The 26,235-nt window shown below is 39.9% G+C and overlaps 2 protein-coding genes across 3 annotated transcripts in view; one reads left to right on the top strand and one right to left on the bottom strand.

Annotated features, from left to right (window-relative positions):
• The window catches only part of xpr1a (xenotropic and polytropic retrovirus receptor 1a), a 71,017-nt gene extending 61,750 nt beyond the window's left edge, over positions 1-9,267 (top strand). Inside the window, exons 13-16 of the mRNA XM_044200743.1 lie at positions 883-1,049; positions 1,134-1,273; positions 1,540-1,764; positions 3,238-9,267. Coding sequence (XP_044056678.1) covers positions 883-1,049; positions 1,134-1,273; positions 1,540-1,764; positions 3,238-3,295 — 590 coding nt within the window. The 3' untranslated portion in view covers positions 3,296-9,267. The remainder of the gene's footprint in view (positions 1-882; positions 1,050-1,133; positions 1,274-1,539; positions 1,765-3,237) is intronic.
• Positions 9,268-10,447: 1,180 nt separating this feature from the next.
• sin3b (SIN3 transcription regulator family member B) lies at positions 10,448-26,206 on the bottom strand. 2 transcript variants are annotated; one of them, XM_044200741.1, is made up of 19 exons: positions 25,686-26,206; positions 24,373-24,479; positions 23,811-23,964; positions 22,298-22,663; positions 21,682-21,837; positions 20,963-21,091; positions 20,691-20,780; positions 20,366-20,484; positions 19,712-19,925; positions 19,191-19,307; positions 18,757-18,995; positions 17,986-18,169; positions 16,233-17,133; positions 14,879-15,048; positions 14,602-14,775; positions 14,019-14,111; positions 13,805-13,899; positions 12,838-13,036; positions 10,448-11,763 (listed from the first exon to the last, which is right to left on the bottom strand). In XM_044200741.1, exons 1-19 carry the CDS (start codon positions 25,794-25,796, stop codon positions 11,527-11,529), a joined length of 3,855 nt encoding a protein of 1,284 aa, XP_044056676.1. In that variant the 5' UTR covers positions 25,797-26,206; the 3' UTR covers positions 10,448-11,526. The 2 variants fall into 2 exon arrangements, with proteins under 2 accessions (XP_044056676.1, XP_044056677.1); XM_044200742.1 differs by lacking the exon at positions 25,686-26,206 and adding an exon at positions 25,137-25,256.
• Positions 26,207-26,235: the final 29 nt, after the last annotated feature.

Genomic DNA, 26,235 nt, shown 5'->3' with positions numbered 1-26,235 from the left:
ACAGAAGGATGCAACTGACATTTATTCTTTCACAGCACTGGGACAATAAGAGCAAAACAAACCTCCAGCGCATTATATATAGTGTGTGTGTGTGTATGTGTGTGTGTGTGTATATTGCTGTACATGTAAATGCCTCTGATTATTGCATCAGTCTCTCCTTTGTTGATGTTTGACACAAGTTAGGATACACACACAGTATTGGGAAAAGCACATCCACACACACTTATGTATGTGTGCACATACAGTATAATATAATATAATAGATGCACAATTTAATACAAAATGTCCTACTAATATTAGCATGACCTCAGAAGAAAATACACACATACTGTTAATGTCTTTTTGTTGAACTCTGAGGATTTATGAGGTCGAATCAACATGAAAGAACTGCACGGCTGCTATACTGGACACATTATTTCAGTTCCTGTATGTAACTGTAGTAATTACCTCTCCTCCACAAAGAGGCAGCAGTAGTAGTATTTGTACAGAACCCCTTTATAACGTGTTTTATTATTGGCCAGTGCACTGCAGGTATCACTTCTCAGCTACTTGCTTTCAACTCAGCAAGTAAGCAAGCTACAACACAGCGTGTAATTTGATGTTTGGTCATCTTCCATTCAGTGGAAAATGTTACGATGTAAGTTAAACTCTTGACAGTTGTCCTCAGAACAGCCATTAATCCTTGCTTGTGTATTCATGATAGGAGGACTCCCTCTAGTGGTCAAAGTTGCACTGACTCACTTGAGTAAGGTGGTAGATTCTGTAAAGCTTCTTTCGTACCAGATCTTTGAACAGATTTTGAAAAGATCTTTGAGACTTCTTTGAAGAGAATTCTTTAAATTGTGTTGTCTTTAATCAGTTGTGTTTGTGTTTTTATTACAGAGCAAGGACATACGGACGCCGACATGTTCTTCTACCTGCTGATCGTGTTCTCCACTATCAGCTCCCTGTACACACTGATCTGGGATCTGCGCATGGACTGGGGCCTGTTTGACCGCGGAGCCGGAGAAAACACCTTCCTCAGAGAAGAAATTGTTTATCCACACAAGGTAGAGTCTGATAGGAATCACATGCATATGACACACACACACAAACACACACTGTTACCCTGATCCTGTCCCCTCTGCATCCAGGCCTACTACTACTGTGCCATTATAGAAGATGTGATCCTGCGTTTTGCCTGGACGATCCAGATCTCTCTGACCACAATGACCAAGATCAACTCTGTGGGTGACATCTTAGCCACTGTGCTGGCTCCCCTCGAGGTCTTCAGGTGGGTCTCAGTTACATGATATCTTTTTGTTATATGCATACCTGAGGTCACACAGATGAGGATTTTCTTTCAGTGCTTTGATTCATGAAATTAATGATTTTCAAAAATATTTGGAAAAAACTGATATGAGATGATGGAGATGCAGTACATCTCTCCAGACATTGTGCTGTCTTCCATGATGCCCATTCCCATAAGCCCCCGCATTGAGTTAATACAATTTCACCCCTTACATCAGGGTCATCATCCTACTCACCTTCTCTCTTCAGGCGTTTTGTGTGGAACTTCTTCCGTCTGGAGAACGAGCACCTGAATAACTGTGGTGAGTTTCGTGCTGTGAGAGACATCTCGGTGGCCCCACTCAATGCCGATGACCAGACGTTGCTGGAGCAGATGATGGACCAGGAGGATGGCGTCCGGAACCGCTCAGGCAAGAAGACCTGGAAGAGGTCCTACAGCCTGTCGCTCCGACGCCCCCTACTGTCCTCCTCACAGTAAGACATAACATGGACACTTGACATCAGGCTCAAGCACTCATACATTTTTATTTTTGTATACAACAAAATCACTCTGAAATGTTCTAAACAATCAAAGACCTTGAAGAGATTTTACATTTCTCATCTTTGTTGTCTCCATGTCTCCAAAACACAACAATACCGTACTTTCTTGTGGAACTAAATTATACCATATAATTATAATATATATCTATAAAATCCAATACTTTGTCACAGATAGAATGATGAAGTTTCTGTCTTATTTCCATTGTTTTCACAGTCCACCACCCATTTATCAAGATGGAGACAGACATTCAATGTCTGACTTTAATAAATATTTAAAAGACTGGAACTAAAATAACAAACAAAAAAATTTAATCATATGAACAAACAACAATGTATAAATGTTTAGCTATGCAAGTGGTTTGGCTCCAGGGATCAAGGGCAGATATTTCATGTAACTGTTGGTGGGGACAATAAACAGCTGGAGCTGGGTGGAGGGGAGTCGGTTCACTAGTGGCAGGTGACCGAAACGATCTTCTCATCACTACAAAGTCTGCTACAACTAGGCCGATGTTCTCTACCACCCCTCCCTGTGCTCCTCCTGTGTTGTCGCGAAGTTTGAGCGTCCCCGTAACCATAGTAACTCACTCTTACTCCTGACTGTGTGTGCACGGCGCAGTGGAGAGGGACAGAGTCATGCGCTGCAGTATGCAGGGGAATAAATTACAATATAGATTTGTGTATATTTCTCACTTTCCCCCTGATGGTCTGAATAACTCTAGATTTGTCGCTAATTGTTTTTTAGGAATAAAGTCACTAAGAGGGTCTGAAAAGTCTAGAAGGAAAGTCACAGAGACTGCAATGAAAACTGTGTGTGTGTGTGTGTGTGTGTGTGTGTGTGTGTGTGTCAGGGATAGATATGTTTGCCACAAAAGATTCAGTGGTTGTATGAGCTCATAATTCATATATTAAATATTTTTTAAAAAGGCCCGTGGCTATGGGCATTCAGTGGACCAAACCACTGTGAGGCATATGAGGGGGGGAGGATTTAATCATTCAAAACTTAAAAACGCATTAGACTCATAGTAGAGAAGAAGAAGTTTGTGAGGTATTTTGACTACTTGTACACATTGACTAGACACTGACGGACAACAGCAGTTATATTTACATTTTTTTATCAAAATCGTTGCTAGGGACATTTCAGTGGTCGTTGGATATTGGTAGGGCTGAGTCCCTACCATTCTTACCCAATTCAATGCCCTTGGATAAGCTAGAAGGTATCATAGACATCCAAATGAAATCACATCACAAAAGACAACAGTTTAATGACATGGTTTAAGATACAACCATCATATGAATTATTAAAAAAAAACGGAAATAAATAAAACAACATTAACATATGTGTTGAAATGATAATATGAAACAACATGCCAGATAATATTTAATTTTTTTCAATCCTCTTTTTTCTAGATCGAAAAAGGACACAAAGGTGCTAATTGAAGACACGGATGATGAGGCTTTCAGCTGAGTCCACAACGTCAGCACACACACACACACACACACACACACACTATACTTATAAGGACCTTCAACCCTTCTCCCTTTATACTTACAAGTGTAGTAACCTTTACCGTCAGTATAAACCTTTAAAGCAGTGAGGACCTCACTTTCGACAGTTTACCTCATCTTTACATCCTTTTGAGTATATTTGGTCTTTATAAGTATAGAAAAACACACACACAACACACACTGTAAATCAGAAACACACAAAAAGATATACCTGCTGAAGCACAAGCATAGTGTAATATTGCTACAGTTGAGGAGAGAGCTAATGCCATACAGACAGACAGACAGATGGACAGATGTCAAGGGAAATCTTATGCACATAACAGGAAACACAGACCATACTGCCCTGGGATTATTCTCTTCTTTTTTTAAAGGACTTTTTTTAGTAAGTGATATTTGTGTTTCTTTAGATTTTTGTTCTTTTTCTGGATTTATTTTGGAGAAACTGCATAGATAGGCTACAGATGACTGTTTACACGCCTTTTTTAACTGCTCTAGGATCAACAGGGAGAAGACAAGCCAATCAAAAGACTAAATATTAATCAATAGAAAACTGAGGAAGGACTCAACACGCAACACAGCATATCAAAACAAATCAACTGGTTTCAACTTGTTGATTCTTTTTATACTCCATCCTTTTTTTTGTTTTTTCGGTTGAGTTATAATAACGTCAATCACAACCCTGGAGGCACTTGCAGGAAAAGTGCATTTAATACACAAAACATTAAAAAAAACCTACTTGTACACAAAAAGGGATGTTTTGCTTTGTAATATATTTCATATATTTTGATGTGCATTATCACTCTATTGTAGTTGTTAAGTACTTCTACATGTGTTGTTTATACTAGTGAGACTAGTTTGAGCATCCACATGATGATTGTTAATGTATTTTATAACGAATGTTTTTCTTGGTTGTGCCACTTTTTCAATAAGCTCATAGTTAGACCTCGATTTACCCCCAACCTCAAATTAGTGCAAAACTGACTACTGCAGTATATGTACGTGCATTGCTATTTTTTAACTACCAAAGCTTTATTTCTATAAATGTGTCGCTCTGTCCATCCAACCTGCACAAAGCTTATTTACAGAAGTACATATTTTATTGGGCTGTTTTAGCAGGCAGGCTCTGTCTTGTTGGAAATTCCAGTAATATGAGTAGAATTATGTCAAGATTGATTGATTGATTGATTGATTAATTTGTTTATCTGAGTGTCCTGCACCTTTTGGTGCCTAGCCCATATGGGCTTACAAGACTCTGGACAGCAACAACAACCAGGATAGTCACATGACCAATCACCAAAACATACAGTTCCACAAATTCAACATGTCAGAACATCTACTTTATAATAATAAGATCTTATGATGGATATAGTGTACTACCTTAGTTTCCATACATTTTCTATAAATCTTGCTAAAGCAAAAACCTCCTCATTAACAAGCCAATTCAACATATTACCTTCAGAAAACCAAAACAAATCAGGGTTCGTCAACTGCATTTTTCCATACAAATGATTCCTCAAGTCGCTGTACATGGGGCAATGGAATACAAAATTAAATTTATCCTCAACAACACTAAGATCACAAAAAACGCATAAACACTGCTCTTCAGGAATACCTTTATATCTGAGAAAATATTGCAGAGACCTCTCTTGACCAAGGGTAACCATGTGCTCTGTCCCAGTTAAAAATCTTTTTGGTTAGCCTTTCCTCTGGCAACTGGACCAGGTGGTTCAACAACCAAAGTATTTCAGATCTCTGCTTTACAAAACATGAGACCCATCATGTCCCCTTCATTAGCCCAAGAAAATACCTCATGGTTTGACTCTGAATAGCATTACTGTCAGGAGTATCCTTAAAACCCCACACTCCTGCAGCATAAAATAAAATTAAGCCATTAAAGCCATTAAAGGTCAGGACACAGTTTCGTGTTATTCATCACAAACCCTAACACTTATCCTGCTGACTGACAATGCTTTACTTCCCTCTGAAAAGCGCATATTTTCATTAAAGACAAAACCAAGATATTTATAAGAAAGAACTGGTGTACTTTAAAGGCACTGATCCAAACTGAAATGTATGGTTGCTTTGCTGTTCACATTGCTTTCTAAAATGTATAATCTGTGTTTTTCACTGTTAATAGCAAGTCTCAATTTACTACACTATAAACTCATAATATCCAGTATTGTTTGTAAATTAATCTCTTTCCCTGCAACCCAATGAACACAATGTCATCAGCATATAACCGAATACTAAAATTCATATTATTAAGTGGTATACCTAGATCGGCTGGCTTGATTTCTTGAGCTAAATCATTTACATGAAGGGCAAATAAAGTGGGGGAGAGCACATCTCCCTGCTTCACCCCTAATGGAGTAGGAAACCAACCAGTCCTGAAATGATTTAACTGTAAACATGCAACTGGGGCTTTGTACAAAGTTTTGATAGTATTGTAAATTTTACCACCAATACCAGAGCAAATTAACATACTCCAAAAGATCTCTATTGATCCAATCAAAGGCTTTCTTGAAATCCACAAAACAAGCAAATGTATTTTTGCCCTCTTGTAGTCCAGCTCTCACCACAGAGGATATGGCATAAATGTGATCAATACATGTCCTGTTTTTCCTGAAACCATTCTGCTCATCTACCAACACCGCATGAGACTCTAGGTAATTATTAAGTCTATTACTGAGGACACCTGAATACAATTTATAAACTGCACTGATCAGGGTGAAAGGGTCTAAGCTCTAGGGTGAGCTTTTGCAGATTTAGGGATAGGTTTGATTATGGATTTATTCCACACAGAAAGCACGTTTGACATAGACAATGTAAAATATTCTACCTATTAGGGGCTTTAAGGACCTCATTAGGGATGTCCTCCACACCCACAGCTTTATTTAATTTAGCTTTATCTATTACGCTCTGCACCTCCTCCATTGTAATCTCACTATTCAGCATATGGTTTGAACAATATGCTGTACTACTCATCCCATTTTCAAGATCACATTTTAATGTACAGGTTTCATTTAAAAATTGATCATTAAATAGAGGAGGGCTATTGGATGCATACAAATTACATTTCCCATTAGAATCTCCATTGGGATCAGCTTGCTCTTTTTTGGACCCAGTTTATGAATTTCCCTCCAAAATTGCTGTGGATTGCTAAATTGTAATTGCTCTAATTGGAGAGTTTGTCCTCTCTTAAAACATCTCTTGAAAAATCTCAGCTTTCTATCAAAATTAAATTGACAGTTTAAAGTTTTGTCAAGAAGTGATGTGATGCACCACACAGAAAAATCAGTTGAATTGTTAGTGAGTCCTCAGTATACACACCAGTGGTTCTCAAACTGGGAGTACGACTTTGAATTGAATGAATTTGATTAATGAAGGTTACAAAAATCAAACGAGTGCTCGGATGCCAGCAAGGCTTTCAAGACTCAGGTCAGCAAGATTTATTCAGACAGCAAAACTACATGTAAAGTACAAGGTGGACAGATTAGTCAGCAAAATATGAAAAGTCTGATCTTGCTCTCATGTTTACTGTCAATATAGCAGGAGAGCCTTGTGTCTTTTGTGTCTGTGTCTAAAAACTCAGAAGAAACGTGTGGAAAGAAAAATGCAGACCATGTTCAAGATAATGTTATTGCAATGAAATAAAAAAATTAAAATTGGCTCATTTGGTTGCTAGTTTTCCCAAAATAAACTGATCTTTCAAAGTGGGGCAGAAGAAGTTTTAGAACCACTGGTATATTGCGACACACTTCATATGGTCACCAAACACGAGCGCTGCTAGAAATTCTGACAAAGGCTCAGTGTTGCCAGATTGGGCTGTTTTGTCATCAGAAATAAAAAGCTACTTTTTGGAGTGACTTTGAGGCTCTGATTGAGCTACTTGGTGGCAGTCAAATCTGGCAACACTGCAAAATCTCATTCAGGGCTCTTTAACGGTAAATATCTATAACCTGTGACATGTTTCACAGCTCCTTCTGGGTTTCACTACATTCAGCGTTCCTGTCATCAGATATACAGTACATTGTTTGTTTCTCATGTTCAACGTTGCCTCGTTCATTTTAGTACTTTTTAAAAAATGATTTGTTAGATCAAACGTAACCTACTAATCTTAGATAAGGACACTCTGACATCCACTTTTTGTGTCCTTGGCTTATTTTCAAACCACCAGCTCACACTTAGAGATCTGTTGATTGTAATTTGAAAGTTTGCTGCTGCTGCTAAAGGGCCCTCTGACTTTCAGGAGAAAGGAAGCTAACTTGAATGCTGGTGTGTGTGTGTGTTTCACTTTCTCTTCCTGTTTGACCCTCTCACTCTGCTGTGCTGTTCCTCCCTGTGGCTACATCACGTCATCACCAGCCAGTTGTAAGACAAAGCCCAGAGAGCTATAAGACAAACGTGTTACAGAAAGTCCTGTTTCTTCTACTTCTGTTTTTCCCGTAGCGGCTAAAAGTCTGAAAAGCTTCTGTGTGCAATGAGCTTAATGTGAACTGGAAAACTAGAAAGTAAAAAAAAAAAAGTCTAAGATGGGTAGCTTCCAGATCCATTTAAATATACTGGACACATGCCATAACTGTATACAGGCATAAAACACACACACACACACACACACACACACACACACACACACACACACACACATTGTCTCTCTCATGTGTCGGAGAGCACAACACCACAGCAGATAGTTTTGTAAAAAGGCTGTTGTCTTGCCTGCATGCTGCTTTTGTTCTACATTGTACATAGATCTTCATTTACTTGACATAATGTGTATATTAGAAATCATTGTAGCTACTGTGACAATGATTGATTTCATATGTTGCCATTTTTGCTCCAAGACAAGCAGTATTTTTTTAGGTGACGAGCATTTTTTATTTTTTTTTTTTATTGGTCACAATCCTGCACTCCTTTTCATGTGTAAATCTGTTGACAATGTTTGTTTAAAATAGAAAAAAAAATCCATAGAACTGGAGAATGTGATTGGTTGTATCTTGTTGGTGATTCCTTCTTATTTCAAGGCTCCGTCATCTGCGGAGGTTTGTGTCCAGGGCTCATGGCGGAGGTGGGGGGACAAAAGGGGGGCAGACTACTGTGTCCTGAAGCTGTAATACTGTTTGTACATTTGTGAATGTGCATGAAAATATTGTAGATGTTACATCTGTTGTTGTAAACTGCCCTGCTGACAAAGCATTTTGACATACTGTAGGGCACAGGAACAGCCCAGAGAGGACCCACACCGTAACAAAATACCGTTAAACGGATCCCAGATCTGCCCGAGCTTCTCTTTAATATCCCACAAACAGATCTAGGATCTTTTATTTGCTCACAGGAACCATTTTTGAGATGCTTCTCTGTGAGAAAAACAAACGTTTTAGTGACCAGTGTCTGTTCTCAGATGTTCAGTATGTGTAACCCACCAACAAAGACAAGAACAGGGTTATTTTGTACAGTTTGTGTTTGATAAGGTGATGATGGCGATAAACCCTGACATCCCATTTTTCTCATGGGTGAAAATCAAAGATGATTTAGTTTTCACTGCCTGCTGATACCCCCATGATGTTAAAGTGCTTGATATGTGTGCATCCCTCCCCGTCCTTCTCTTGGTGTTGTTCGTACCCTTTCTCTAATCTAGCTGAACGTGATAGTACCTGTAGTTTGGTAGATGGATGTTCTACTTTGATAAGATACAAAAAAAAAAAAAAATAGAATAAATACATTGTGGCTAAATGTGATTTTAAGAGACAAAGAAAGGAAAATGTCTAAGTCTGAACCATCCTCCCCCGAGTTCCTTTTACAGAGTAGTTTGTACATGTCGACTGTATAACACTGTTCTATGATGGTTTTCCTGATGGTATTTGTATTTCTGTATACACTTTGGTGATCCTGTCATATCTGGGTTTTATAAACCACGATTATTTTTAAAACTCACTCTGCCTCTAGACTCTATTTCTCCTCTTTTACTATTGAAGTTTTTGCTGCTCTGACTTATTCTAATCGTTAAGTTTGTCATAGATTTTAGTTTTAGGTCTTGCAGACATCTTAAGGATTTAATGCATTTTTTTTCTTTGTTCCCAGTGGGTCTGTCGCCATTATGTTCAGTGTGCCAGTAAGGATAAATGAGTCATCCTGAAAATCCCGCTTCTTGGCAGAGAGGAAGCACCCACGAAATCAAAGGAGAACACAGTTAGCTTTGTGACAAATCACCAACAAACAAACCCTCATAATCCAACATGAAATCACAATAATCTCTTCCCTTTTAAAAGAAAAACAAGTGTGTCCGCTGAGACCGTTCTTGACCTTGGAGACAGCAGTTAAAACAATCTCACCGCAAGGTCAATGAGTGGCTTTTGAGCTTTCAATCGTATCACATGCTCTCCCCCTCAGCAGACTGAGTTTGCCTGAATAAAACTAAATATAATCTAAATCTCCATTTGTAACCCAAAAGGACGAGAAGTCCTGGAAATTTCATGAAAACTGGGCAACTCCATGTGCTGAAGAAGATCATGTGATATGATCGAAAGCTCCACAACAGCTACTAATGGACTTTGTAGTGTTTTGTCAACAAGGAAAATAGAAACTTGTATAATGAAATGCAATCCAGCAGAAAAGTCCTGCAATAAATCCGACTTTCATGGAGCTCCTCCTATTTAGTTTAGGGCTGCAAATAATGTATTTTCATTAAAATCAATCAATCTGCAATTATTTTCTTGAATAATCAACTATTTGTTTTATCGATAAAATATTTGAAAATTGTCTCTCAGTCCCCCAGAGCTCAAGGTGTAACGTCTTAAGTTGTTTTGTTTTTTTTGATCAACAGTTCAAAACAGATATTCAGTTTAGTGATTTAAAAAACAGGTAAAACCAACAAATCCTCACATTTCTGCTCGAAAAGTCAATAAAACGATTAATAGATTATCAAAATAGATAAATCGTCTGCCTATCGGCTAATCAATTAATCGACTATCTGTTTCAGCTCTAATTAAATTTTTGTTGATACTGTGTCAGATGTTTTGTTATCAACGTATTGCAAAACCAATCTATCAATTCAGCAAGTTGCGTCCAACGTTTAACTTCTCTCAAACCAACAAACAACCTGCCAGTCAACATCTAAGAAGGTCACAAGTAGGTTGTTTATTTTGTGATAACTGATACAGGATAAATGTTATACATTCTATTTTAACACTGATACTTTGCTTTTATTTTCAATGTCAGTATGCCAAAAAAAAGACAATACAAAGTAAACATTTAGTATCATGATTATGATACATAATTTGACTGCTTCATCCATATTAAACCAATTAATTTTAAGGACTCCTTGTTGCCCTGGTGATATCTTGTTTAGCTACAACACAAAAAAAGGGAAAAAATACAAAAAAACAAAATGCAAACATCAAGAGTTGGCTGACAGCAAAACACTGTAAAGAACCACGTGATCTTAAGATGTATCAATCAACTTGTGTAGATGCATATATAAAAATACAGGATCCCTGTTGTATATATGCACATACAGTAATATGAATTACTAGAGTTGTAGAGCCTGTACTGGGCATACAAACAGACAAAATGAAGAGAGCAGGATACACATACATACACACGTTTACCATTATCTCTCCATATAAACACGCATAAACCAACCAACCCACAAACAGAAGGCTCTCTGGCTTTAGAAGCTAAAAACTACACTTGACTTAAAAAAAAAGAAAAGAAAAAAAAGAAAGACATTCACATTTCTGAAACAAATTTCATGATCTCATAACTTCTCACCTGATCAACTGTCTCTGTCCATCAGTCTTATCAACTTTTAGTGCCACCAGAGAAGCTAGGATGATGGTGATGATTATGATGATGAGCTCCGTTTGTGCCGTCGTGTCCAACTCGCCCCGTCGATCAGGGCCAAGTTCACTCTCATTGATTACTTCACTGTCTGTGTTGGTCCTTTTTTCTCCACGTCATCACTCCTCTCACTCATTCACTGACGCCCTGTTCACTGGTGTAAACAGTCCAGAGTCTGCACTGCGTCTCTGCCAGTTTCTTCATCCATGAGTGAAAGTGAATGAGTGAACATGTTGTGGAGGAAGGTGGAGAGGTGGGACTGCAGCCGTTCGTGTCTGTGTTTAGTGTATGAATGTCCTGTACGTCCATGCATTTACCTGTGTGTGTGCTGTATGTCCATCTCTATGCGGGCCTCTACGGTGAGGCTGGGGCTTTGCTACCGCTGTAATGAACTTGGTATCTGTTCACCGTTTGCCCTTTCACCTCAGTCGACAGGCAGGTCGTCTTGCAGGGGATCATGTCCTCTTCCTCCTCGCCCATTAGCCAGTTCTGCACCGTGCGTTCAGCCGAGGCCGTAACGTGATTGGCCAGCCAGCCCTGGTGCCACTTATCAAAGCGTTCATGCTGGCTCGCTGCCACTCTGTGCTGCGACTGTGGAGAAGAGGGAAAAACTGTCAGGATTTAAAGAAAATGACACACATTGTCACCCAGATTCTTCACATCACATCTCACACTCTTACAACACACAACAGGACTCTAAAGAGTAGGGCTGGGTAATATATCAAATATATTCGATGCAGCACATGACCATATCGTCACATTCAAGTTTTCAGTTTTTCCGCTGGTCGCCGAGCAGGAGTTAGTTACGTTACTTTAGTCAGCCATAAAGTGTGTAGATAAAAATCACAAGAAAAAATGCTTTCAATCATCTGATCGCTCTGATTACTCTACCCGCGGTTCCAGCTCCGCAGCTCCAAAACGTATTTGGGAGACCTCCGGTTTTAGGCTACTTTAATTTATTTTAGCCTGATTCAAAGTTCACAGTCTGGAGCAACTCAGCTGTGAAGAGTACAAGATGCTGAGCACAGTTAAAGAAACAGACTTTTTATTTATTTTCTGTGGCAGCAAACACAACACACAGCCGTCCAGTAACTGTTATACTGCAACCTGAGCTCATCTACACACTTTATGGCTGACTAAAGTAACGGAAGGGAAAGGCTCACTTTCACAACAACACTGCTGATTACCCACAAGGCCACCTTTCTTAAAGCGGGAAGGCTCGGCCAGTAACGCAGGTGCAGTTAGACTATGGGTGTGCTAACCAAAGGTGGAAGAAGTATTCAGGTCCTTTACTTAAGCAAACGTACTGATACCAACCCCACTGTGAAAATACTCCACTACAAGTAAAAGTACTCATTGTGCAGTAAAATGTCAGTGTTTTACTATTATATGTGATGTTTCTGGATTAATATTACTGCTGCATTAATGTGTATGTTGCATATTACTGCTGTAGATGTTCATGGTTGAGCTAATTTTAACTACTTTCTATACTGTTGGGTAGTTTAATCTACAGAAATGCATCATATTCCACAAGATTATCATATGTTTGCACTATTTGACAATTTACATAATGTTATTTTAGAGAAAACATAATAGAGATATTATTTCTAAGCCATATCGCCCAGCCCTACTAATGACTGAAATTAAAAGCAGACTCCAGCCTACCTTCCTGGCCTTGACCAGCGCTCCTCTGCGGTACATGTAATCCTCAGAGTTCATGACAAACACCATCTTGTGAGTGTTGAGTTTAAATCGACAGTCCAGACTCCCGGCATTCTCCACACCCAGCTGGCGGTGCCACTCTCTCCTGCAGCGCATCGCCTCCACTTGCCGCACCTGCCAGCGACGGAAACGACGCAGGTTCCTACAAGAAGAGACACATTTAACGCATTTTATTAAATGTTGATTGGATAACAATATTTGTCTGATATATTTTGAGAACAACTGAATGACTTATCAATTAGAGCCTGATCCTAGATTTTAAGATTTTTCCTGGCTCAAAAAGAGGCAAAGGTGGGCAGCTAAAACAGGACAATAACTTCTAATATGGCCATGTTTTACGCACGTACAAGGCCACATCTGCTGACTACCTGTGGGTGATACTCTAAATTGATTTGGTATTAAAACTTTTGAAATTAAATAATATAAGGCCTCTGTTTACAATGCAGTCAAATAGTAAATATTGCAAAGATCACTTTCTTCATTGTGAAAATGCCATCTAAATCTTTTTCTTTTCCCCAGCATTGTACTTAAAATGTACACTGAAGTGCGGGTAAATTAGAAGATCTGACCTAACGTAATCACACGCATCAGCACGACATTTTACATTTGAAATCATAAATTCTGGCACACTGTCAGCACTAAGTTTGCGGAAAATACAACATTTTAGCCATACGAAACTTGCATTTTTAATTAACTTAGTGCTGATGTATTGGATGCTCTGTACTAAAAAGGTGTTTCAAAAACAAGTTGGAATGCATTAAGAGTTAAATGGATGGAGTGATCACGAGCTGATCTGGCTATTATTTATACAAGACGGGTGGCTATAAGATTTGTACGTGCACAGCTTAAAACCTCTAATAAAAAATCTGATGTTTAGAAATGTTTAATGTGTAATGTTAAACTGTTATACCTGGGCAGAAATACAGGTTTGAAGAAGTAGCCCTCTGCTTGAGAACACAGACTGGACTCTGTTCCTACAAACTGCTCCATGTAGCTCGACAGGCACTGAGGGAGAAGATGGCAAAGATATTAATAAATGTACAGCAAGATCCATTAAAATGAATACATGTTTAACTATATCTTATTATTTTTTTATATATATATTTAAGTGTTTGCAGATGTACCTGTACATCTAACGGGTCATCAGCCTGGGCCTCCTCAGTGTCCAGCAGCTCAATAGTCATCGTCACATGACCCTTGTTTTGGATAAACATCACCTGTTGACACAGAATGCAAACAAACATAAGTAAATCAACTCACTACAGCTCAATAAAACCAGAGTCAAATGAACTCAGGGGTTCATACAACAGATTAAAGTTGTTAAAAACTCTGCTGTAGTACAACAGGCTGTATATAAGCAATGTCACTTTCATGTCCAAACTAACTATGCCCGTCTCAGATAAATTAAGAAAATTATTAATTTCTATTAAAGCAGGAAGCAGCTCTCTCTGATCATTATCCCTAAAAACACTTATATTATCAAACTATTAGTGAATACTTTGCTTTTCTGGGTACATTTAGTGTGAGAAATTTTTACTATCCTCTAAAATTACAAGTGAAGTGGAAGAACAAGTGTAAACAGCTAATTTCTACTGCAGCAAAAATGGAGGTTGATAATAGAAAATGGTTTCACTACTTCAAACAACAGTAAAATGTCAGGGCCAAATATGTAATTCAGTACTGCATTCACCAGGACTTTGAGCTCACCTTGAAGCAGTTCTCTTCAGCCATGACTCTCTCAGATTTCCACTGGTAGCTGGTCTCCCAGGCTGCTCTAACACACTGCGAGGACAGGTTTCCCCCTGCTGCCCCCCTCTTCCTCTCAGCCAGGTAAAGATCAACCACCTGCAGACACACCTCGTCGCTCACTAGGTGCTGCAGCTGAAGTTAAAGAAAGCGGGGATTAGAATATGACACTGTTAAATGTCATACATGTCTTCACTGTCTGATACGAGCGCTCAGTGTGACGGTAAACTTTGCTTACCTGCCGAATGATGTTGTGGATGACCTTGTCGATGGTAAAGCCGATGTAGGCGTGGATGGTGAACATCTCCCTCAGTGTGTCTTCATACTGTGTGGAGTCCAGGTTGCCATCCAGCAGGCTGCGCACCATATCCAGGAAGGCTGGGTAGTACTCCTCTAACTCCACCTCACCTGTGGAAGCAAATGCGTTACAACATCATGTTGTTACAATGTAAGTAAGTGACAGGAAGCAGGCGGTCAAAAAATGGTCAGAAATCCAACAGGAGTGGGATTAAGAAAACAGTAGCTTTGCTTCCGCAGGGCTCTAGTGCAAATGCAGTTTTCAACCAACAGCGGCCCTTTAAAAAGGATGGTCAGTGTGGACATCATTAATTCAAACAGTTATGTATTTGTGCTGCTCTGCAGTAGAGCTGCAACGATTAGTCGATTAATCAATCAAAAGAAAATCAATTAGCAACGATTTTCATAACTGATTAATCATTCAAGTCATTTAAGTCATTTTTCAAGATAAAATACCAAATATTTGATTGCTCCAGGTTCTCAAATGTAATTTTTGGGGTGGGAACTGTCGGACTAAGATATTCAATGATGTCACCTTGTGCTCAATGATACTGATAAATTGAGAAGATAATCGGCAGATAGATCAATTATGAAAATAATCGTTAGTTGCCGTTCACTTGCTTGGAAGGTTTTGCGTTAGGAATAGCGTTGAGTTTTATAAAATAGCCCAACTGGCTGTTCCTGGTTTACCTGGAACTCAATGGGTTACAATAAACTAATGATCCAAAATTTACAGCATACAAATACTTTTTTTTTTAAATGCCTTGAATGGCCTCGATACTAATCTTTCAAATCACCTTAGGACATCAAAAACAGATATTGTGCTACACTGACAAAATATCACATACAACTACACAAAGCTTATAACCAGGGTCAGTCCAATAAAAACCCACTCAACAGTTTTATTTTGTTTCTTTTTTTAAACTTTTCAATCCTCAACACCATGCCGTTTCACATGCTGGCGAGGCAAACGTAGTAGTATGAATATGACGCAACACCGTGAATCCTGGCACCTTTTAGGTGAACTGACATCAGAAACAGTTTGATTTAAATGCACTTTCTAATTCAGCGCTCATTAATTAAAAATAATTAACTCATCTCCCTGATGAGTTAATACATACAGTATAATTCAGCTCTTGATCATAGTTCAAGGATCTAAAACAAAACACAGCCTCCCACGCTGAGCTTATTTGACCATGTTGAGTCAGACATGACAGCTGGCTGAATAAACTCAGATTAAATACTTTAATCTGACCATTCTTGGATTTGCAGAACCAACCAGTAGCTGAACTTACTGGGCTGTTTGAGTCGGAGCTCCATGGCGAGGTCACATGCTTTTTCTCTCCTTCCCTCTGCCATCAGCAGCCTCTCCCTGCTCTGCTCAGCTCGGTGCTCCAGCAGCTGCCGCTCTGCCTGTCGGTAAACCCGCAGCAGCCGCGAACACAGCGTCTGGTGCAGCCGCAGGAAGAAATACCAGTTGTTGTTGACGAAGAAAAGGTTGTAGACGCCGTCCAGCTCCTTCTGGTGCTCTGCTTCAGGGTCACGCAGGTCCACCTTCTCCCCAGCTGCACCTGAACCCATCTCCATAGGCGTAGATCCAGGGGTGGATGTGGCAGTCCCTCCAGGCTGGCTCATGCTACTGGAGGTGGTGGAGGCCTCTGTGTCTGCAGGTTGGGATGGGCTGCAGCGCCTCCGCCTGGACTCCCCGTTGAGCTGCTGCTGGGGTTGGGACTGGGCCTGGGACTGTGATTGGGCAGGTTGGGGTAGAGACTGACTACCTGTGGCTGCTGCTGCTCCTGATGCATTATTAGAATTACCTCCTCCTCCTCCTCCTCCTCCTCCTCCTGCTGCTGCTGCTGCTGCTGCTGCTGCTCCACCTCCAAGTCCGCCTCTCTCTCCCCCCTCCTCGGGCTCAGCCTCCTCATCTGTCCATTCTTCAGTATCACTGAGCTCGCCGCGGCGGGTGAAGTACAGGTCGGGGACAAAGTGCTGGATGATGCGCTTGATGTGGTCCTTGTCGTCTTTATGGATGGTAGGTTGACGTTTGACGTGGTAGATGATGAGCGAGGCAGCGTCCTCCAGGATCTGTTTGTCCTCATATGTAAACACCATGTGGGGCTCGCTGGATGAGGCCGAACCAGAGCCGTTACGGCCCTGCTGGCCAACTCCGCCCTCTTCTGTGCTCTGCTCCTGACGCTGAGACACAGAAAAACACAGATTAATGCAGGAAACTTCAGAAAGACGCACTGTGACAAATCATGGGTCTTAATCGGTTTCATGGCTATCAGAGAAATGAATCTTCCTATATAAAATTTAAAGGAAAAATGTGATCAATTCTGTTGCAGCTACGGAGTTTTCCCTCTAACAGCAGCAATACACAAAGGATCAGTGGTGGAATGTACTTCAGTACAATTTTGAGATACCTGTACTTTCCATTTTATGCTACTTTATACTTCTGCTCCACCACATTTTGGAGGCAAATATTATATTTTTTACTCCTCTGAATATTTGATAGCCTTAGTTACTAGTTAGTTACTTAGTTACATACAAGGAAATGACCAAACAACATCAACTCAAGGTCAATTTACTTGCTTGCTTGTTCTGGAGCTTTCGATCGTAACACACGATCCTCATCGGCAGATTGAGTATAACCATGAACTGTAGATAATCAAACTTTCTCTGATTCTGATCGATTCTTGTGATTGAGTCTTGAGTTCAGATTGTCATGTCAACTGCTGTTTCCAATGTCAAGAATGAACTGTCAAGTTCAACTATACAAGGAAACCAGAAAATAAGAGAAAACACTAGTTTGCTTAAATTAATGCTGGGTATCAACTCACCCAATCATCACACATCAATTCTTTGAAACGTTTCTTTTTGTTTGGTGGGATCTGTGTTTGAATGCATTTTTTATTTTGTCATATTGTGTCCAAGCTCTGCTATGGCTCTACACAACCTGGCCCAAACATTTTACAGAAATGTATTTTGACACTCCACAACTGATTATCTTTTCATATTAGGATGCCAGACAGGAAGAAAAGTTCTTACCTCATCGTAGACACTCTCAATCTCATTGAGAAGACTCTTCGACCGCAGGGCCTTCATGTCATTCTGTTTGAAGTTGACTCCTTGGTGGTCGAGGGACTTCAGGTAAGCCTTCTCATACTGTTCCCTCCATATCTTATTGAAACCCTGCTGGGCCTCTCTCCACTCCTCCTCCTTGGCTTTCAACCTGTAGAGGAGGACACACCTTAAATGTAGATACTTCACAAAACACAGCCACATATAGAAATGTTACGTTAACATGTCTGTTAGTGAAGTTCATGCGAACATGGCAGTTTGACTGTAAGGCTGTCACATGACATGTCAGTTTTTCAGAATAAATTCTTTATGTGTAAGCCTGCCATGTGTAAAACACACATTTCTAAGTGCCTATGTACAGTAAACTGAATACACAAACACAGCTGCTGCTGGTATGGTTCATCTTTGTTGGCAGGACGCAAACATTACTGCCTGTTGATACAAGGATCTTACTCATACTGTCGGCAAATCAACATTTCCATCATACTTTCGTCACTTAGTTAAACTTCCCTGCTGGTAATGTAAATTAAATGAGCTGTCTAACTGCAAGGAACAATCTTCTTTCCATATTAACAATGTTGATATCCAAGAAAATTAGAGCATTCTATCAGTATGTCTAATTGACCATAATAGTAATGCATGCACATCAAGATCATAAACACAAGAATTCAGCCACTGAATTTCTTCCAGTAAACGTTATACCGGTGAAGAAATTTTAAATAAAAAGACAGTCCTGACCTCTTTAGCACCACAGGCACAGCAGTAGCAGGACTCCTCTTCAATCCCTCAATGATCTCAGGGGCTTTGTCACCATAGATACGATACACAGCACGGCGCTGGATGACCTCAGAGGTGCCGCCCAGGCAGTCGTCTAATCTGAATCGGTCCTGGTCTTCGGGTGAAAGTCGAGAGAGCTTCTTCTGGACGCTTTCTAGCACCCTGATGGTGGCCAGGTTTGTCTCCAGAACCACATCCAACTATAAGTGGAAGGTTACAGACATAGAGCTTTTAAAAAGGGAGCCATCAACTACAGTATAGTGCCATGTGCTTCTATGTGTTAAAGCTTACAAGAGCAAGGACACAAAAAGATAAAACATATGAGTAAGTTGTGATGTTTATACAAACCCCCTTGCTCTAAGTGTAAAGTAGAATCCTTATTAGCATGTATGTACCTCAAATCTTTCATCCTCGCAGCGATGCAGCTGTTCCTCATAAGGAGTCTTCTTCGAGCTGACGAAGGTGGAGTCCTCTGACCAGGAGGGGAATGACACCCAGGTGTCGTTCAACACCTACACACATACAGACACAAATGTAAAAACGTTAATTCACATCAATAGGAAAACACTTTCTATGGGAAAATATTTCATAATGACACACTAGTCTATCATTTACTACATTTACACTAGAAAATATAGCAATTTGCGAGCAAAGGCAGGGAAGAAGATCACAGCTAGCATGTAAACAAATTTAAACAACGCAGGTTTCAAACTTAAGAAAAATCTGCTTTGCAAGTGTTTTATGAGGAAGTTATTTCATTCAACAGACCTCAAGGACACACACACACACACACATACACACAATGCATCTTGGTGAATGTAAACAGAAAGTTTGCTTACAAGAAAACTCCACAGAGCACCTTTAAGCAACATACTGATCTAGTGACAACTCCTAAGGAAAGTGGAAGTGGGTGTACCTCCTTGCATAGGGCGGTGCGCCCGCTGCATTTAGGCTGCTGGTAGGTCTTGGGCAATGCTCTGTAGCTGGACCCCAGGCGCTTGCAGGAGGCATAATCCACCTCCCTGCCCCCTCCCCCTTCCATGTAGCGATCCGACAGCCCTGACACAGCATGAGAGAGCTCTTTGTCCCCCAGAAATGACTTGAACTGTGTGTACAGTTCGGGAAACTTCCTGGAAGGAGATGGATGAAATCATGAATGACAGGTAAATCAGGAGAACAAGTGTTACCCATCAGAATAATCCTACCAATGAGAATGTAATGTGAATAAAAATCTGCATTATGTCATGTTAGTTTTATTTCTTTTAGCATTTGGGTTCATAATTGATAAGATCATATGGCCATTACATATAGAACTTATATCAGTACCATTTACATTTACCTTTAAACATTTTTCAATGGTCCCGAAAGCCTTTTATAAATGTCAACATTTTTAACAGCTGTTTCCTGCAGTAATACCAGAGTGCCTCTTCCACAAAACCGGACATTACCGTCTACACCTTCTGTCAGCTCCCTGCAGCTACTGTAGCCATTCATTTGTGCATCCATTTTTCTGATTTCATCCAGCCATTTCACACATTGGTTCAGTTCAATCATCTTTCCATCCACTCACCCCAGGAAAGGAGTGACTAGCTGTAGCAGCTCCGCTCCCGAAACTACTTCCTGATTAAACAAGGCGATGCAGCGCAGGAAGTTCTCATACACTTCCTGACTTTTAAACAGGCGGCGAACCTGAATGATGTGTGGGTTGACAGGGAAATCAGACCAATTACATTATCAAAAAAATAAACATTTATAAAAATTAAAAGAAAACATAATAAACACAGCAATAGAGAAATGAGAGATAAAAGAAAGGAAGAACAGTGGCAGTGGCTCAAAAGAAAAGTATGAACTAAGGAAGAAAGAAATCATTACTGCCATGGAAAATGATGCCTCACCTTATCAAAGAAGGAGAATTCTCTTAAGACTCCATGTTTGCCAACTGAAGCAAAGGACTGATCTTTGGTACAGGAATACTTCATTTTTTTCTAAATAAAAATTAAATAAATGTTTAATGGTCTTTACATTTAAACATTAGTCATTAAAGTTATTGTAGTTGGAGTTTTTGAATTGTTGCTTTAGGAACAATACAAAGAGTTGTTGAACCTTTTAGAGATCAAGGACATGTATACGCATTGCCTGAGGCAGTTATTCTAAATTGAGAATTTACCTTGAGCAGTGGGGACATGTGCTGCAGTAGGATGGGCCTGGGCCTCTTTTTGTTCTGTTTGGTTATTGTGTCCTCTTCCTCTGGCCTTTTTAGCTGCTCTTTCCCCCCTGTCAGTGAGCTCCCTGTGAACTACAGGAGAGGATTCACACAGGAAAAGTGTCACAAAGTGTCAAAAATAGTGAAAAATGCCCATCACCATTTCCCAAAGCCCAAGCTGACATATTAAACTAGCTTGTTTTGTGCAATCAACAGTCCAAAGACCAAAATTTTTAATTTACTTTCATAGAAAACACAGCAAATATTCACATTTGAGAAGCAAATTTTTTTTTGGCATTTTTACTTGAAAAATTACTTAAACTTGATAAATCGATTATCAAAATAGCCAATTAATGTTCTGTCGATTGACTAATCTTTGGACTTGCACTTTTAATTACTGTATTCAAAGAATATTGAGTAATAACACTTATTTTGCAATACAATTGTATGACAATTCTGAGCATGGAAATAAAAATGTCATTAGCAATTCAGTAGTGATGTGTGTTTAAAAAAAAAAAAAAAAAAAAAAAAAAAAACACTGACAAGAATAAGAAATTACGACAGAAAATATTGTTTTTTGTGCAGAGACAGGCCACTAATTGTTTGTGTAACAACCTTTTTGATTTTTAATGTATTTTGAAATTGCAACATTATCTATCTCTGTCTACTGCTGCTTTACTGACCAATGATCTCTTGGCATCAGGCAGGAATTGTCCAAACTCAGCCAGCAGGTCTTCTTGCCCCTTGAAAAGACTGGCAACTTTAGAAAACACCTCATCTTCTGTCATCCCACTGCTGCCTCGGCTGCCTCGACTCTCCTTCACCTCCAGCTGCTCCTTCTGAGGGATGGTAGGGGGAAAATGGTGATCAGAAGTGAGAAATCAAACTTTTTTTTTTAAAGCAGAGCCAAGAAGTTCTTTGGCATGACTAAACAAGGTCAATAGTCTCTGTGCAGGAGATATAAACACCATCACTGTCCTCCAAAAGACTGCTGTGGAAATTTCATAACGGACAATAACACTTCAACTACAACCTTAATTTACTTACTTTACTTACTTTTAATTTACTTATTTCAAATAGCATAAAGCCATTTAGAAAGGACTCAGATTATCACTAGAATGCCAGTGCTGTGAGACCTCTGCTTTGCTAAAACCCTACAAGAACAGTCAAAATCTTTGAGGCGGAACAGGAGGAATGTAAGAAAAACTCAGTAACTGAAAAAACCTACATTATCTATATTATATAATTATATGCAACTAAAAAGAAAATTAAATCACCACATTTTTATCTCTGCAGTACCTGATATGTGTGAAGAATCTCTAGGAAGGCTCTGTAGATCTCTGGGTGGTCCAGGAAACGGTTTTTGATCTTGTTTACGTAGCTGATGGCACTGTCAAACTCTACGGGGCTCGTCTCCGAGGCAGGTGGGGATACAGACGAGGTGGTGGCCTGATTCTGGCTCTCTCTGCTAGTCAGGGGAAGAGAAAGCCTGCTAGGAGGCTCTGGAGGTCCTGCTGGGGTTGAGGAAGATAGGGACTCTGATGAGGCCGCCTTGACTTCAGAGGTCTGGGCAGGTCCAGCTTCAGTTTGGGCGGTAGAGGCACTACCTGAGGTCGCGGTCACTGCAGAGGGGGTGATACTCTTCCCCTGCTGGCCTGGGGATACCTGGACAGATGAAAGACGGTAGGAAGAAGTTAAGCTGGATGATTAGAGGTGCACTAATTGAAGTAACTGAGGTCGTTTACTTCAATAATGATTTTGGGAAAAATATTTTCCAGTAAATGCCAGCCCAGATGGTGGTAAGCAATGTTAATGCTAAAAAAATGTAAACACTTGAACCCTACTGGCCTCGGTGTCCACTCCTTCGATTTTGCGTCATCACTGACAGGAGTCCCACGTTGGTAATTTTCGCATCTCTCCTAAAACCCTACAATACCACTCAGTCAAATTCTTTGAGGTGAAACAGGATGGAAATTAAGAAAAACTACAATTCTCAGTAACCCAAAAAAACTTTGTGAATGTGATCTTTTCACATCTATAAAATGTGGTGCATTGCACTGTGGGGTTGTTAGCGGAAAGCTAACATTCTTCGTTCCATTGTAGCACCAAAAAAATGAAAATCACAAACTTATTCTGTATCTTTTTATATCAAATTGTAGAAAATATATCCAAATATGTATCAATTTGTCTAAGACATTGCAATGCATTTTTATACACATTACATAGACTCAGTTGGCAATTTATTAGGTACACCTAGCTAAAACTAATGCAGTCTAATACAACAGTCCTGCAATAAATCCTACCTGCATGAAGTTATAATGTTCAGTTTTTGTTGAAACTGTTTTAAATGTTGATTCAACCTTATAGTCATTAGTTTTAGCTAGGCACACCTAATAAACTGGCAACTGAGTATGTATGTGTGTGTATGTGTACATACATACATACATACATACATAATTCAGCATGGCATGTTTGGGATCTAAAAGAAATTAAAATTGAAATGTTTCTCCAAACAAAGAAAAGGGCAACAGTGGTTAAAAAAAGAAGAAATAATAACCTCATGTCTGGATTATTTCTGTGAATTTTATTAAAAACTAATCAACTGACAAAACTGCTAGCATTAGAGCAAATTTTGAGTCAGAGCACCCAACTTAAATTCAGTTCAGAAGACACAAACCTGTTTCCTCTTCAGAATTAAACAGTTCTGTGGACTTTAAACATATTGAACTTTCAGCACACCATGCGTTTGAAGATAAATAAAGCACTCGTTTTTGAGAATTTATCAACTTCAGCTGTGAGGAGAGTGTCTCACCTGTGTGGAGAATGGAGATTGGAGAAAAGCCACCCCGTTCTTGGGGACCTCTATCCGATACCCCGGTGGTAGGAAGGCATTGAAGCCCAAGACTAGGTCTGGGTGTCCATGGAAGAGTTGTGACACGCGGTTTATCACCCCTGGTGTGTCGATGCTATTCAAGAGAACAGGCAGACACAGATATATTAGTGGTGTGAATGAAAGAGGCAGCTTCCTCTCTCATATGCTGCATGAAGACAAAAGACTCCTAATCATAAAAAAAGTGTTGCAGCTTACTTTAAAAAGAAACACACATGAATCACAAATAATAATTTCTGTCATCCACAATTTAAATTTCAAGAGAATATAAAACTGTTGGATAATTAGAGTAGGATGCAAACTGCAATTTCTTCCTTATTGATAAATGCCTTAGAAATGTGTGGTCGATCCCTGGGTATTTATGTTTTGCAACCTAATCAAAGTCCACACAAGAGCTCCGCCATTCAGTATCTCAACAGTCTGCGTTAAGAATCATCTCATTAAAAATGTATTACTAAAACTGAGTAACTTCTTGCATAAATACCTCTGTGACTTGAACTCTTTCATGATGTCGAGAAACTTGTTGTATATGCCAGGATCATTTGCAAAACGAATTTTGACTTGGTCCAGATATGACAAGGCATCTTCAACCTAAGCAAAGAGAAAAAACAAAAATCATCAATGCACCACTCACAAAGCACAATCTTTCTCACCTGGACCTGTGGAAAAGCTTTATGGCAAACACTGTGCTGTTGGGGAAGAAGGATCTTACAGAGATGTAAACCCAGCTCTCAAAAAAGCTTGAACAATGACAATGGCTTCTCTACACAGCAATGCTACATTGTGTCTCATTAATAATTGTGTATATTATGTATATATATGGCATGTACTATCAAATTGCAAGTGGTGCCACGAACAAACCGAAATATTTGTATTGCAGAATTTCCTCAATACTATATGTGGACATCTTTGGACTTGGAGTTACAGAAATAGATCACGTTTGCTTTCTTCATTGTCAACTGAAGTGCTATATCAACAAATGCACTAGTTAGCTGTACAAGCTGCACAAGTAACAGCTAAATAAATAAATAAAAAGGGCGAATACAAGAAACACCAATCAGCTTTTGTCCACTAGACCTCAGTTTTCTTTATTTACAACATCCAAGCTAGGTTAGGTTACGGTAAAATATGTGTTCACACAAAGCACTGTCACGAACAGTCCACATCTGAAGAGGGTTGTTCTAGCTAACGTTAGCCAACAGCCAGTCAACTGACGATAATAACTCCACAAACACTTACAACACCTACCCTCATACAAATTTATACAATACGTTTAGACACAGCTGCTCCCTAGCCAACAGTGTCGCGTTGGCAAAAACAGCATGATAATATTCAAACACTGCGATAACAAAGAAATGTGTAATGAAGCTGCTAATCAACTGAAATAGCCGTTCTTGGCTAGCCTGGCTGACGTCCTCCACTTTGTTCGGGTGGCTGAAAAAACGAACAAGGAGGAACTTCCCACAACCGAGGTTTGAGTTAACGTTTGCTCACAGTGGCTGTTATTGACATCGTAAATAAGAAACTACCGCTAACTGTGTGACTCGACTGTCACTCAGACATTCATTAATGAAATACAGCTTCCACATCTAACCTTAAATGTCAATATTCGGCTGTTTAGCAATGAATTACTTTTAATAGGCCAGCGAGCTAACTAACGTTAGCCAGCCGATCCTTTCACTACTCTCGACGTTAGGGGAGAAAGAGGAAAGCCTCAAATCCAATGCAATGATCCGACGAACAAAATGGTTCTGACTCTGAGGGACTTTTCCCTTGTCGTGTCCGTTGTCTTCTTACCTTCAGCTTCTGGAAGTGCTGCTGCTGCACTTGCTTCTGTGTTATAACGAAAGGCTTGTCTTGAATTTGGTTTATTTGCTTCGCGGTGCTGTGTGCCTGAATCTTCGCCATTATCCCGGCGACAGGAGGCTTGAGAGCCACTACCACAACTTGAGAGGGAAGCTTCGGTGTTACCTCCAGTTGTTGGCTAGCCGACAAACCTTCCTCTCGGTCGGGAAGCCAGCCTGCCAGCGAGCAACCCTACTTTGCCTAGCTGGACAGTCTCGGCACAGCGCAAAAGGACGGGAAATCCAGCAGAGTGGAGGGTGATGACAGACAAGCTGCTACTCGCTGCGACTTTGATTAAACATCACCATCGAATTGAACAAGCTCAGGCAAGAAGCGTCGGAAAATAAGCTAAGGGACAATGGTTGCCGTTTATCGTATTTAAAATAACTATCGCCTGTCTCTTTAAATTCGGCGGCAGCGGTCTGTCTTGGCGTCCGGAAGCCAGAGTAGGAGTGAAAAATTGAACTGCGCAGCCGCAGCGATGGGAGGAGCTGAGTTCACA

Source organism: Siniperca chuatsi, linkage group LG6, assembly GCF_020085105.1.
Source record: "Siniperca chuatsi isolate FFG_IHB_CAS linkage group LG6, ASM2008510v1, whole genome shotgun sequence".
NCBI lineage: Eukaryota > Metazoa > Chordata > Actinopteri > Centrarchiformes > Sinipercidae > Siniperca > Siniperca chuatsi.
Note: the sequence above shows the minus strand (reverse complement) of the source record. Positions and strands in the feature narration are given on the sequence as shown.

Excerpts from the sequence above, each read along its gene's own strand:
- sin3b (XM_044200741.1), bottom strand. The coding sequence starts at position 25,796 with ATGGCGAAGATTCAGGCACACAGCACCGCGAAGCAAATAAACCAAATT. Across the intron at positions 24,480-25,685 it reads AGCACTTCCAGAAGCTGAAG|GTTGAAGATGCCTTGTCATA; the intron begins GTAAGAAGACAA and ends CTCTTTGCTTAG. Across the intron at positions 15,049-16,232 it reads GCTCCGACTCAAACAGCCCA|GTGAGGTGGAGTTAGAGGAG; the intron begins GTAAGTTCAGCT and ends TTGCTTCCACAG.